This window comes from Equus quagga, chromosome 7 (genome assembly GCF_021613505.1).
Source record: "Equus quagga isolate Etosha38 chromosome 7, UCLA_HA_Equagga_1.0, whole genome shotgun sequence".
Taxonomy (NCBI): Eukaryota; Metazoa; Chordata; class Mammalia; order Perissodactyla; family Equidae; genus Equus; species Equus quagga.
In genome coordinates, this window is record NC_060273.1 from 98,547,866 (window position 1) to 98,562,533 (window position 14,668).

The 14,668-nt window shown below is 33.6% G+C and overlaps 1 protein-coding gene across 1 annotated transcript in view; it reads right to left on the bottom strand.

Moving 5' to 3' along the window:
- Positions 1 to 3,097: 3,097 nt before the first annotated feature.
- The window catches only part of AP3S1 (adaptor related protein complex 3 subunit sigma 1), a 60,749-nt gene continuing 49,178 nt past the window's right edge, over positions 3,098 to 14,668 (bottom strand). Inside the window, exons 5-6 of the mRNA XM_046666708.1 lie at positions 12,782 to 12,889; positions 3,098 to 3,813 (exon numbers count right to left, since the gene is read on the bottom strand). Coding sequence (XP_046522664.1) covers positions 3,685 to 3,813; positions 12,782 to 12,889 — 237 coding nt within the window. The 3' untranslated portion in view covers positions 3,098 to 3,684. The remainder of the gene's footprint in view (positions 3,814 to 12,781; positions 12,890 to 14,668) is intronic.

Consider the following 14,668-nt stretch of genomic DNA (forward strand, 5'->3'; position numbering starts at 1 on the left):
CATTAGGGAGTTGGTTACTGCTACCGGCAACTGGCTCTCAATCCCATGGGACTTTCCGAGAAATCTTTTTGAAATATTCTCAAACTGCCTAAGGTATAAAAAGGAGAAGTACCTATTCCACTCACAGGTGTCAGAGTGGTGTTACGTTTCTCTCACCTCCAAACTGTGCATACACGACTGCCAAGAGGGCTGCTGCAATGTTCCAAAGGTGATGGCGGAAAAGTCCCAGGGCAGTGGGGCCTAGAGCTAGGGCCCAAAACATGGCAATGTCCAGTTGTGGTTGGGTGAAGCTGGTCAAAGACTACGACGAATTGGTTACTGCAGCAGGGGCTAGAGTAAGTGGTGGGGCCAAGAGGATTTTGAAGTGATATTCAGGGGTGTCTGATATACATGGAATAGTAATGACAACTTTTAATTTTCTTAATGTCTTTCCTATTAGTTTGATTATACTGTTTGCATTCATCTCTATCTTTCCTATTAGAAGCTTTCCTCAAGTGTTTGATGATCTGTGGCTGTCTGCTCATATGTGGGGCCCTAAAAACCTGACTGGAAGCTCTGTGTCCATGGAGAGGCTTTTCAACAGAGGGGTTTTAGTGGAGGAGGATATCATGAGACTGTATCAATGGGAGGCTTAAAACATCATCAATTGTAGTTCTTTTCTCTTGGGCTAATTTCCTTATGGGAGAGTAGGCTAGAATCTCCTGCCAATAGGGTGGAGTGGGGCCTGGCTGCCAACAATCCAGGAGGGAGGATGAGGGGAGTGGGCTGAGGTCTCACCATTGAGAAGGTATTCTTTAGGGTCATCTCCTGGCTGTTAGCTGAGTGCCTCTGCCCTCAGCTGTGTCTGTGCCTGTAGGGGTGAATGAGAGGCAATGGCAATTGCTACAGTTTGTGATATGGTAAAGGGGATCTAAGGGTCTATCTGCTTCAACATAAAGTTCTAGGTAGTTCTCCCATTTTCAGTCTACTACTACCTCCAATTCCTACAATCTTTCTGGGTTCTGCAGTGCAAATCCACATGCTTCCATGGTTATTCTACTGCCAACTTAAATTTCAGCTGTCTCAGATTTGTTCAGTTATATCATTCATTCAGAAGTCTTCCAGCTTCCAAAATTTTATAGCTGTTATCATCTCTCTGATTCTCTTTGTCCTTCTGGATCTGTTATTAAAAAAAATTCTTTATGGTCACTTGTGGTTTGAGAGAGCCCGAATGTAAATGAATGTGTTTAAGAATCTATGTTTAACTGGAAGTTTCTCCCCTTTTACATTCTAAAATATTAAAAAGTATAAAAGTTTAAAGGCCAGCACGGTGGCATAGCGGTTAAGTTAACATGCTCTGCTTGGGCAGCCCGGGGTTTGCCAGTTCGGATCCCAAGCGTGGACCTATGCACCACTTAGCAAGCCATGTGGTGGCAGGTGTCCCACATATAAAGTAGAGGAAGATGGAAACAGATGTTAGCTCAGGGCCAATCGTCCTCAGCAAAACGAGGAGGATTGGCAGCAGATGTTAGCTCAGGGCTAATCTTCCTCAAAAAAAAAAAAAAGTTATTTAATATCCCTTATTGTGCACCATCCATGAGTAAACACTGTGAGAGATTTATAATAAGGGCCATTAAATAACTCAGTCTCCCCCTTGCCTTCTGCTATTGGCTCCTTACTGTTTCTCAAACACCTCAAGCATGCCCCTAACTCTGCCCCTTGCCATTTTTTATTTCCCATCTGGCCTACTCTTGCCCCCAAAATCCCCAAGACTCCCTCCCCACTTCCTGCAGGTTTTCACTCACATGCTACTTCATCAGAGAGGCCTTCTGCTACCCACTCTCTACAGCACAGCAACAGCCCAACTCACCTCCTACTCTGCTCCTATCCTTTTCTTTCCATAGCATTTATCACCACCTGACATATAGATTTATTGTTTGCCCCCAATTGAATTTATGCTCTAATATAAACTATTTTGTTCCCTGCTATATATACCCCACGACCTATAGAACAAGCCTGGCACATGGCTGATGCTCAGTAAGTAATGATGGTGGGAAAAAGGGAGAGGAGGGGAACGAGGGGGAAAGGAAAGAAAGAAAGAAGGAAGGTTGCTTGGTTCTTTGGGCATTGTATTTGACAGAACACAATGGGAGACGAAACCCTTTTGACTGTTTCTTGAGATTAAAGTATGATCTGGCCCAGAGGTTTCCCTAATTTTGGCACATCCTAACCAAACCATAATTTAATCTTCCGATAATTTTTTCTCCCAAAACAAGGAGAAAAGAGAAAAGAAAATACTGTCAAGCACTCTGTGCAGCGCTGTATCTAGCTCCTTGCAGACAGGGACTTGTGCACCTGGCAAAACAGGCACTTAAAGAACATCTGTCGAACGACTGAAGACCAGGACCTCCCTGAATGTTCTGCTTTGCACAGCCTTCCACTAGGACCTTTACAAATCTCCGAAATGATGGACATTCTGATAATCACAGACTGAATTTCCTGTGGCCTCAACAGGATAGGGCTTAGAGTCAGATTAATTTTATTTAGAAAAAATAAAGTGACTTTTCTTACATCCCAGGGCTCTTAGAGTAAAATTCACACACGCCACAAATCTAAGGCAATGTTTCAAAGAGAACATTTGGGGAGGGAGGACTAAAACTGCAAGGAAAACCTAGGTCTAACTGGAAGAGGAACCTGCTCACGGTTCACAAGACCAAACACAAAAATGTGGGCCAATTACGAGAAATCAGAATGTGAGAATGTTAGGACTTAAAAAAACAATTTAGCTTTGACTTTGGGATGGAACAGTCAAGTGGAGCCGCAAAGGATTTTGCGTTCAAAAGCAAGTAAGTATTTGCTGAAATTATCTTTCATCATCTTAGCAAGAAGGGATCAGATACAAGGCTTAAACCTATGTGTATAAAATAGATCTTGCAATTTCTCAATAGAGATTTTAGAAAAAGATTTGTCATCTCCCACTCCAGATCTCACCCTACACAATAGGCTAGGAGATACACTACTCTTGATTTGAGAAATAATTGAGCTTCAGAACAATTTAGTGAGCTTCTGAATATTAAAAACAGAAGTACCAGTTAAATAAATCAACATAAACAGCTGCTTAACAGTGATAAAATATACTTTTATTTACTTTGTTGAACCTGAGGGTCGTAAAAAAAATTATTGCTAAAGTAGATATCAGGCAAACAGAAAGGTACTTTAGAAGCCCAGTTACCTTGGAGTTTATTTAAACTAAGAGAAAAAGGTCATAATGTTTTCATGCAATACATACTTGGTTCTTTAAATAACAATTGTGACAAATAACAGAAATAATTAAGGAATGCTGCACTTGTGATCCATACAAAACACCAACATTTTGGGTTGTACATAATTTAAAGAAATGTCTCAAACACTTTTCAAAATACTGTAGTAGCCAAAACACAGAGGCATGCCTTAGGTGGGCACAGGAACGCAGTTTAGAAAAGAAAGAAAATCACACTAGAACTACTCAATTTCTTCAAAATCACTGAGCAAGAAAAGCAACACTGCACTTCCATACTGATTTTACACAACTTCTATACAGTACCTTGACTTAAATCCAAGAGCAAAAGTTAAGACTCTCCTCCTCTATTTTTGGTAAATAAGTGCATGGTAAACTTAGATGACTTGTCCCCCTGGATTTTACCTGGGAGTGGCCTTTTAAATTTTTTATTTAAAAGAGGGCAGGTTTGGCACTTTTATACTGATGTCACCAATGTTAATATTTCTTGGGATCTCAGGAAGATTCATATTCTTTACAGCTGATACAGCACGGGCTGGAGCTCCTGCTAAGCCAGCCTGTATACAGAAGCAAATAAAAGAAAAAGAAAATGTACAACTCAGGTGTAGCTCATCACAAAACACAAAAATGGAGGACAATGATAAAAGATTTTCATATAACAAGCTTAGAGACCAGATGGTAGTTTGAATTGGTATGGGATGGTTACTTTGAAATACTAATCTATAAAGAGAAAACAGTTGACACATTAAAAAATACAGTGAATACATGCAATGATAACAATGTAAATATTGAAATACACATTAACCTGTACTACTTAGATATCACACACAATATTGAAATTACAAAACTTAGAGCTTCACCTATATCTTGATTTAACTGACTTAACGATATAACCACGAAACATATTTTACATTAGTTTCCTTATGAAACGTCTCTTGCAACAATAAGGATAGATTTTGGTGTTTTCTCATTTTTAAAATGCATTTATTATCAATATATGCTGTGAAATAAAAACTGAAAGTAATAGATCATGCTTGCTTAGTTTCTTGACTTAGGGCTAAACCCTTAAAACATTCCAAGTGATAAAATCTTTTAAAATTTATTTTTTAAAATTATGGAGGCTCCTCTAAACTTTTCTAGGAAAATTCTAGAACATTAAAAAAAAATCAGGTTTTTAACGAGAAGCCTCAACCAGAGAACAGTTCTGCCTAAAAACGACTGAAAGAAGAGGATCATTCCAACCCTTTGATGCCTTAGTAAAAATATAATGATTAAAAATATTGTCATATACAGTAGATTCAACAATATTTTACAAAATACAAACTTAGAGAAAGAAAAGCATAAAGGCAAAAGGTAGTATATATAAATAAATGAATTTTAAAATTTCCAGTACCATTAGTGTACAATTTTTGTCTTTCATCTTAGGAAAATTTATAATTTTGAAAGAAAATACACTTAAAATATAAAAGGAAAATGAATATATCATTTTTCAAAAATAGCTACATCAACAGTCTTCATATTTTTAAGGTTTAATTCATATACAAAATAGATTTCATCAATTTTTATTGAGGCTATATAATAAAGTAAAGCCAACAAAAACATGTGAATTCAGTGGCACACATCATCTTGCACAAAAGCAGACAATTAAGTAGCAAAAACAAATCTTCCACTTTGCTTAGATTACATATATAAGAGACAATGTCCCTGTAATTAGGAACACTAGTTTTAAAGTTCCTTCTTGTAATTTTAGAATTTTTTTTCTCTCATGTAATCCTACCTCTTTCGTTAATCAAAAAAAAAAATAGTAATAATAAAGCTGTTACCTGAGAAAAATCTTGACTGATACAAAATAGGCCAGTGTAAACTATTTGCTGAATAAAGGATACAAACATTGTTAAGCAATGAAATAAAAGCCATGGATTATCAAGTCAGAATTGGAAATAATAGAAAAATCAGTAAAATAGTATTAATAATAGATATGTCCACACAGGCAATGATAAGGGTGATATGGATGAAAAACTCCATACCCAATTAAAGAATGAATAGGGCTGGAGAATTCAATTATTGTAATTAAATGGAGGTTATTGTTTTTGTTACGTAACTAAAAATTTGATTGACCTCTACATTTATACCTACCTGAAGCAATGCAGTTTTTGTTGTACCCCATTTTCCTCCCACTGCCCCAAAAGACGTTGGAAATACAAATGAACATTATTTAGGGTGACACGAATCATATTCAAAAGGGTTTTTAACTTGATTATTTCAAGTTCATTGTCTAGCTACCAAAATTTAGAATGGTTTAAGATCAAAGAAGAATCCAATTCAGAGAGCTTTACCATCCTTGTAGGCTCTCTTCATTTTACCAGGAAGTATGTTGTCTGCCAAGGGAACAGAAATTATTTTATAAAATTACAGACATCCTAGAACTAGTTCATTTTTCCAGGTAGAAGGATTTTGTAATTTTTCTAATGAAAAAACTAACTTGCCAATATTTTTACTTTGGAATTTCTATACAGGGTACAAATGATGAGTAGACTATAGAAAATTATTGATAAGATATTTGAATATAAATATTTCAAAAGACATGAATTATTAGAGGACTTTATTACTGAGAAAGAGAGAGAGAAGGTAGGTGTGAATATGTGTGTGTATGTGTTTTACTGGATGCTATGGTTTACATTTATAAATAGTAAAAATAATTTTTTCAGTATTAAATTAAATGTCATTGTGAAGAAGCCTTCCTTTCCATAATACCCTGTACCATGAACAGCTAAACTGAACTTAAGCAAAGTAAAGGAGAATAAAAATGAGTCCTGTTCAATTTCATTAGATTAAGTCGTTTCTTTGTGATCAAAGAGGGTGTTGACTGTTGGCTGCTAATGAGAATACATAAAGTCAATACAGCAATTGATTTAAATAGCATAAATGTGCCAAGTTCTTATCATGTAAAACCAAAAGAAGTTTCTGAGTACAACAAACTACAATTCTTCCAAACATAAGCAGCAAGCCATAGACATGCAAAGGATGGTAACTATTCAGAACACGCAAATGAATTAAGAGAATCAAATTATTTCTCAAGCATGTTCAATACTTTTGTGTAGTATGTCATGAATTTAAATGGTAGGAAATAAAAAAATTGTAATGTAGTACTTCAATTAAGTTTTAAACTAACATTTTAAGAAATCAGATTCAGCAGAATATAAAAAAAATATAAGAAGGACTGTTGTTCAGTAAGTAGATGCTTAAAAGACCTATCAATGTTCATATAGGAAAACTTAGGGCTTAAAAAAAAAAGATCCGCATGACTCAGGTAGTCAACACCAGAAGTGCTATGAAACAAATTTCATTTTCAGATTTCCAAGAAAGTGAAGTCTGAAACATTTTTACTAAAGAATAAAATGCAAAAGAGGTAATTTGCCATTAGGAAATCAGTTTGCCAACAGAAAGGTGTAAAGTAATTTTCATCTTAGTTAAGGTTTCATTTTTCAGTAAAATATACTCAAAGCAACAGGATAACTTCTACTAACATAATTTTTTTGAACACTAAAGTTTACAGAAATTAAGTTTACCTGACTTAGTAGTATGTACAATTTAAAATGTAAAAATAAGATACTTCTGACAATATAACACAGTTCTTGAAGATTTCAGATTACACAGCTGACACAAAGCAGAAATAAAAAGAATGAAACCCTACTGGAGAAATAACTTGTTTCCATCTGTTGTTATACTCGAGCACCACCATGGCAGGTAGACTGCAGCAACTCCACTAACAAAAACAAATATATGAATCCAAAGCAGTTAAGAGTATGAATTAGATGAAAGAATGAAGTACAGTATATAAAAGAATGGTCATGTTTTCTCTCCCATGAGATTAAATAAACAGAATTAAGAGAAAGAAAACAAAATGAAGTCTGCAAGTATACCAAAATGAGGCCAAACAGATAGAAGACTTATACAGACATACTCTCGGAAATTTCAAGCACTTGAATCACAAAGATAGTAATGGATGGATATGATTTGTTTTTTATTTTGTTTTTAAATTGCCAGACCCAAAAATAAACAAAATATATGCAAGCAAAACTGAAAAAGCAGCATTACTAAAATATAATCCAAAGAATCTGAAAGCTCCCTTTTCCTCATGCAATAAGCAATTAACTTTCTTTAAGGGAAAGGGAAAAGAATCTGGATATGTATTTCATCTAAGACATAAAATACCATTCCACCATCTTAAAATATTTTTTCAAGCTTGAAATATAGCATCATAAGATGGTAGCTGGGATGATTTGTACATACTAAAACCTTTACCCACCCTTCCTGCTGGAAGTTGCTATATGCATATTCATCATTTTGACCTAACAGCAAAGTGAAAGAACATCAACATTAATAAACACAATAGTAAATGGTTTCAGACTCAAAATCATTAACAAAATAATGGCAGATTTTGAGAGCACGTTTTGAGCAAAATAGAAAATGTCAGTATTTCAATTTCTTAATGTAAGAGTAACTTTTAATCTGGGAATTTATAATAGGCTTCTTCATTGCTTTAAAGGCAGTGCTTTAACTGCAATTATAAACAGATTAGAAATGCTGATAACAATCCTATAGTGAGCAAGAACTACGGCATTATAATAAAAATTTTATCAAAATTAGAATATTTAAAAATTTTAAACCTTCCAAATTACTAGTCATTTTATATAATCTTCAGTTATAATTTCTAGCACAGGATTTGCCTGTATGAAATAAATATAGTAGACTAATGCCATTCATGGATTTATTAACTAGTTTTGACCATTACAAGTGACCTTAGGGGTCCTCACCATAATTTAGTAGAAGAACAAAATAACTGTGCACGTCAAGGAAGAGGGCAGAACCAACTCACAAGCTTAGTTTCCAACATCTGTATCTCAGGGCCATTTTTCTTATTCTATACTCTTTAAAAACGTTTGCTTGATTTTTTCTTTCAAGAAAAAGCTAATTACTAGATCTAGTGATGGAAGTTAAGAGACCTGAGCAGTTGATGGTTCTTTGCTAGAAAATAGCAATTTCACATTAGTTAAAGACTGGAACACAGAAATCAGCAGTGATTTGGATCAATGGAGTAAATGAGACAATTATGTATTATCTGTTCCGGGGATGAAGCAATATGGATCCGGGGACCAAAAGTGGTAGCCCGAGCTGCATAAGATAGCTCACGACTCAAGATAAGAAATTATAAAGCCACTTATATGTTGCTGCTTCTCAAACACATCCAGAAAGTAATAATTTAGTGGCTAAAAAGCAATGCCAAATTCTCAGCAGCATTTTTCTAATTAGTGCGGTACGTAATCTAACCTATTAAGTTTATAGATTTTGTTCCTCTATGGGACTCAATAAAGCATTTTCACTGTGAAATTTTTAAATGGAGGCTTCCATTTTCACTTTTCCTAAAATGGCTTTGTACAAAAAAAGTTGTTCATCATCATCTACATGGAAATTTTTAAAAAGTAATTCACACAGTTAACTTACGGTGTGAAAAAATGTAAAGTTAGGTCTACTAAAAATATTTCCAATATTTGCCAATACACTTTGCAAAAACCTTCAAGCTTTACAATATTTTTTATTAAGTCTTAATGTTTAGATGTCAGAAGGTTGCTACAGTGGAAATTCATTTTATTTTGGTCAATATATTTAATTCCATTTTTTAGAGCATTTAATTCAATTTTAGGAGATTTTTGATCTTACTTTCTGTTGGCCGCTGTTAGTCAAAGCTGTAAAAGCAATTCTGTTAAGACTTTGGAACTGAAAACCATTATGGGGGGTAAAAAGTACTATGTAACAGTCACTAGTCTAAGCCTTCACTGCTTCCCACTTTGTATGCAAAACTCTAAAGGTTCAGCTTTTGGTTTTTAAATTAACAGCTTCCAAAACACAGCAGGCAATTTTATGTTAAGATCCTAATTTAGAACGATAGGGGGAAAAAATCTCTGAGAGTTAAATTAAGATTGCTTCTGCCATATGATGCTCAAAATAAACTCTAAATTTATTACTATATACAAAGTAAACTGTCATTTCTACAGAAGTAATTTGTCAGTTAAATGACAATGTTTAAAAAAAAGAACAAAAAATTTAAACTTTCCTTTTACAATGCAGGCAGACAAAACAGAACAAACATGACATCAATGATATACTAGTAAAATACACTAAGTCCAATAAAAGATGAAGAAACTACAAGGAGAAACTAGAATGGAAAATAGGCTACAGGGACTATATGGGATCATTAACACAAAAAATTTTTGAGTCTGGCCTAAATAATTAATTGCCTTTGACATCATTTTGCTTTCCCTTTGTTAAAGTACATTTTTCTCAAAGTCAGCAATACCTTGTCTACCTGTCCTGTCTGGGAGATTGAAAGATAAAGGTCTGTAAGAGAGAAGAATGGAAAGAGCTAGAAAGATCAGGATGTTCGGAAAAAAGAGGACTGACTTTAAAAAAGTAGTGACTAAATTCAGACCCATTTATTAATTTAAAAAAATAACATGAAATACATAAAAGCTAACCAGTCTCCCCAACCCCACCCCTCTACCTCCACCCCCAGGGAGTCCTTTTATTCCTAGGCAGATTCCTGGGTGCCTCTTACACTTCCCCCATAATCCCACCAACCTCCCATCTTAAACCCTCCTTTCCCAGGATCCCAATGGAATAGTAAACCACTTTTCTAGCAAAGTAGGATAGATGAAAACACATTGAGAATATATCTTTGCTTCTGCTCCTTTAAAGATCTGGGTGATCTTTGCTTCTACCTGTCTAGGTACTGGAATTAAACCAGTTCACTTTCGACTGTCACTGGAAATACCTTTAAGCCAAAATAAAATCTTCAATTTCTCACAAAGTAAAGGCACCTAGATAGATCCATGTTATATTTTAAAAGCTCTATCTGAATTATAGCTAGGCTTATTTTTAAAAGATAACTGCTATTCTAAATATTACTTAATTTTTAAAATATGATAACTAGGTCTTTTCATCAATCATGATATTCTGGATTTTAATTAAGTCTTTCTCGGTAAGTTTTTGCTTATGATAAATTTTAACTAAAATTTAGTAAGAGTTAGATTAATAAAAGCTTATAGTTTACTCTCAAATAATTTTGGATTATTCTGTGGTCATATGTTTGGGAGATATAAACAGTTTAAGTAACATGGAAATGGAACCCACGTGAAAACTTTTGACATTTCAATGTGTCTGGAATAAAGTTGATAGCCTTCTATTCTTAAAATATATGAAAATTACTGAAAAATTTGAAGGTCAATGTTATTTTCAACACAATTTCTTAAAATCTGATCATGGCTTCACTTTGACTCAAAATCCTATGTTAGAACTAAAATATTAGCAGACATCACATATAGAGGAACGCTTGATAAGACATATAATATGTTGTGGTTTATTCCCAATCAGATTTAAAACATACTTTCTTGTAAAGGAGAAAAAGAAAAACTAATTTGGTAGCAGATAACAACTGATTATACATGTTAAAAGATGATCAGTGGATGAAAAACAGAAGTATTCACCAGTATTCGAACCATTTTAAATAGCATTGCTTCTGTGAAAGGATTTTTAAGTTACAATATTCTTATAACTATTTCTATTGAAAATGTAAATTCTGTATTTTACTGCTCTTTATAGAGAGGGAAAACTGTCTCATTAACAAAGTTTTACTGGATAATCAAAAAGCAATATCCATTACGCAATTATTATAGGTCCTTCATGACTTTTGTCAATATTTTATATATAGCAAACTAAGGAGAAAAAGAAAAAACAAAAAGAGGACACCACCAATGGAAAGGAGTTAAACACCTGGAAATGTGAAAATTCCAGACAAGAGGGCAATATATTTTTACAGATGATTATACAGAATTCACAAATTACCACATATTCATTCATTTTAGACTGATTATTCACGGATTGTGTCACTGTCTGTCTCTTGGCATTTAAAATCTATATCCATACAGTTTAGTAAAGCAAGGGTTAACAGATTACATAAATCTCAAGTTATCATTTTAAGACTTTAAAAACTATAGCTTAGAGTTTTATAGTAAATCTCTTACTATACTAAATAATATATTGCAAATCAACTATTTTAAGTAAAATTGAGTCCTTTTGTCCTAAAACAAAATTTTCCCTATTAATCTGGTTTATGTTTTCCCTTTTCAAAAACCAACTTTTAAAAATTGGCTATAGAACACACAAAATATATACAGTTACTTAAAAGAGTCATAATTTTAAGCTCTTCACTATTACAAGCCTCTCCTTTGGGAAACCAACAGGGACGGTAAATTGACACAAGAAGTGCAGGATTATTTTAATTTAAAATAGAACACTGGAAGATGTTTTCAAACAAAGCTTCAACTGTTTCTAACACTCAGATTTCAGATTATGCATCATCCTGTGTTTCATTCAACTCCAATGAGCATAGCATTGTGTTAAACTGATGCTTTCAAGTGTCAACAAGATAAAAATTCTTCAAAACTCACCTGTTATAAATTAATGCTGACATATTTTTAATACCTTCCTGCTTTTATAGTAACATTTACCTTAAATCAACCAAACACCTGAACTTGTACTAATAAGTATAAATAAAATTTATTTTTCTAATCTGAGTTATGACTATAAATACCAAAGGTTAAGAGTATCCTCAAACATCGTGTTGAATGAGATATTGAGACTATTCATCTCTCCAGACTTCTGCTCTAGTAATAAGAAGCAACCAGAATAATATGAACTTGAGTGGCTCCACTACAGCACCCGTTACTGATGTTCAGCCTAGGTCTTGAGGGGAGAGTCACTAAAATTCTAATGTAGGGTTTTATACAATGCTAAAGTGTTGGTTGGTCCTCATTTACCCAACTTAACAGCACAAAGTTAGCTGTGTATAACTAACCAACTCCTTCTCTTATAGAATGCAATAAATGCCACGAATACATGTATTATTGCATAAAATATGTGACTTAGCTAACTTCTCAGTGACCTTTGGGAATGACCCAGAATTAAAAGATTAAGGCATTGAATTTCTTTTTTCAATGTGCACTCAGGCTTGCTAAGCACCTATTACAACATAACATTACTTCTTCATAAGAATTCTATTTCCTCTCCTTTCCTTTTCTAGAAAGTTTTGTAAATTTATCTATCTTCAAAATCTATCAGTTCTGAGATTTCCTTGATAATTACTGACTAGGGTTTTACAAAGCAAATATTGATTCTACTATTCAAATAAATAATTTTTTTTTAAGCAACAAGAATTTGGAATTGTGTTTATTACCCAAGGCAGTTATGACCGTGTCTAAAAGAAGAATACACAAAACTATTTGGTAGATAGTAGTCACAGAACATTTAACATAACAAAATTTGTATATTTTATTTCTTAAAAGTGAATCAGCATACCAGTTGTACTTAAGGGGTGATACTGAAGGACAAACAGTGAAAGCTATAACTCATGCATAATTTATGATCATGCTTACTACCTCCATTAATCAGAGCACTTTCTATTCTTACCTCAGATTTCTCCAGTTTATTTTGTGCATCGATTTGTGTAACAATCTCATTCATATTGGTCTCCAATACCATTCCCCCCATCACCATTTCTGCAAGAATATTATGAACCTAAAGGAAAAAATATACACATCCATAAAGAAAACTCAGTAAAAAATGTTTATTGCTTTCAGTAGTTTTTGTTTCAAATACTGCTGTGTCTATTTTATAAGTGTGAACTGTAAAATAAAAATAATTTGGAGTGAGGGCTCATAATCCACTTCCATCACTACTGTGAAGCCTTAGGCAGTTAGTTACAAAACCTCCTAAGTCCTAGTTTAATGGACTGTAAAATAAGAGGTAACAATAGTACCTCCTCCACAGACTATTGAAAGGATTAAATGAGGTCATCCATGGAAGTGCCCCAAACAAAGTAAACGATCAATAAATATTAGCTACCATTACTATTGTACCAAGTTTAATGCTTAAAAAAAGCTCTACAAGGGCCTTTTATACCAGATTCTTAGACAACAATTAGTAAGTTGTTTTATGCTCAAAGTACTTAATGAAGCTATGTGGCATTATTACAAGCTCTAGATTGAAAAAAAGTAAAATTTTCTTTTTATTGCAGTTATTTTAATAATGCTTTTACCCCAAAGCACTCTCTATATGTAATATTCAGATTTTTTACGATCAAATACATCTTAAAGTGACTAAATATAGTGTCTTCCATTGGGGAGAAAATATATAACCCAGGTGTCTTTTCATAACGTATTTACTGGATCAAAAATCACCAATTCAAAGCTGAATTAGCTTTCACAAAATAGTATACTCTGCTATAATTTTTTTTAAAAATGTAGCAACATTAAGAATGATGACTGAAATTATTTATGAACACTGACTCTATCACTTATCAGTTGTACGCCTTTCAGCGTTTCTTGACCTTTCTGAGTCTGTTACCTTATCTGTAAAATAGAGACAGAAATAGTATAGACACCTCACAGGACTACTGAAAGAATTAATAATTCACGTAAAGTGCTTAGCACAGTACCTAATAGGTATTATAAGGTAATTTTATTTTTTTTAAACAAAAACTTTTTTTGGTTAAATATAAAATTATATTTTTCGATTTTCACTCCTTTAAAACATTTCATGCAGATGTATTCATGATTTAAAAAATATCCTACCATTATTTACTATTTTTTCATTTTGGAAAGATGGACATCTCATACACAAATTGTGAAGAAAGAATTATAGAAGTTACTTTTCCTAGCAAACAAAACAAAACCACCAGAAGCCACAATTGTTTTAAAATCTAGTGCTACAGATGTTAGCTCAGGGCAAATCTTCCTGAAGCAAAAAACAAAGGGAATATTGGCAATGGATGTTGGCTCAGAGCAAATCCTCCTCAGAAAAAAAAACCTAGTGCTAGTATCATCACTTCTACTATCCTTTCTGTTACTAGATACCATTTATTAAAACTATGTTTTGATGCTGTACTTATGGTGTCTAATTTAATTCTCACATTATCCTTTGTTACAGCTGAGAGAAAAAACCAGCTTACTCAAGACATAAACTAATAATATGTGGCAAACCAGCGACTCAAACCTAAGCCTGAGTGATCCAAGTCCAATTCCTTGCTTTCTTCTGTCAACAATAAATGAAATTGATGCAGCTAATTAATCTTTAGTCATAATGTACGAAAATTCAATTAAAGGTCAAGAAGGTGATTAGGTGATAAAATTACCTTACAATAGCTAGGACGTACTATATAGCAGGGAAAGTGTTCAGAAAGAAAGGCCATGGCCAGCAGACAGAGATTCATTAAAACTTCCATTTTAGCAGAACTTACTTTCTTCTTTTTAAAACAAATTCTCATGAGAAAGCACAATTTGTAATGCTGTTAAAAGT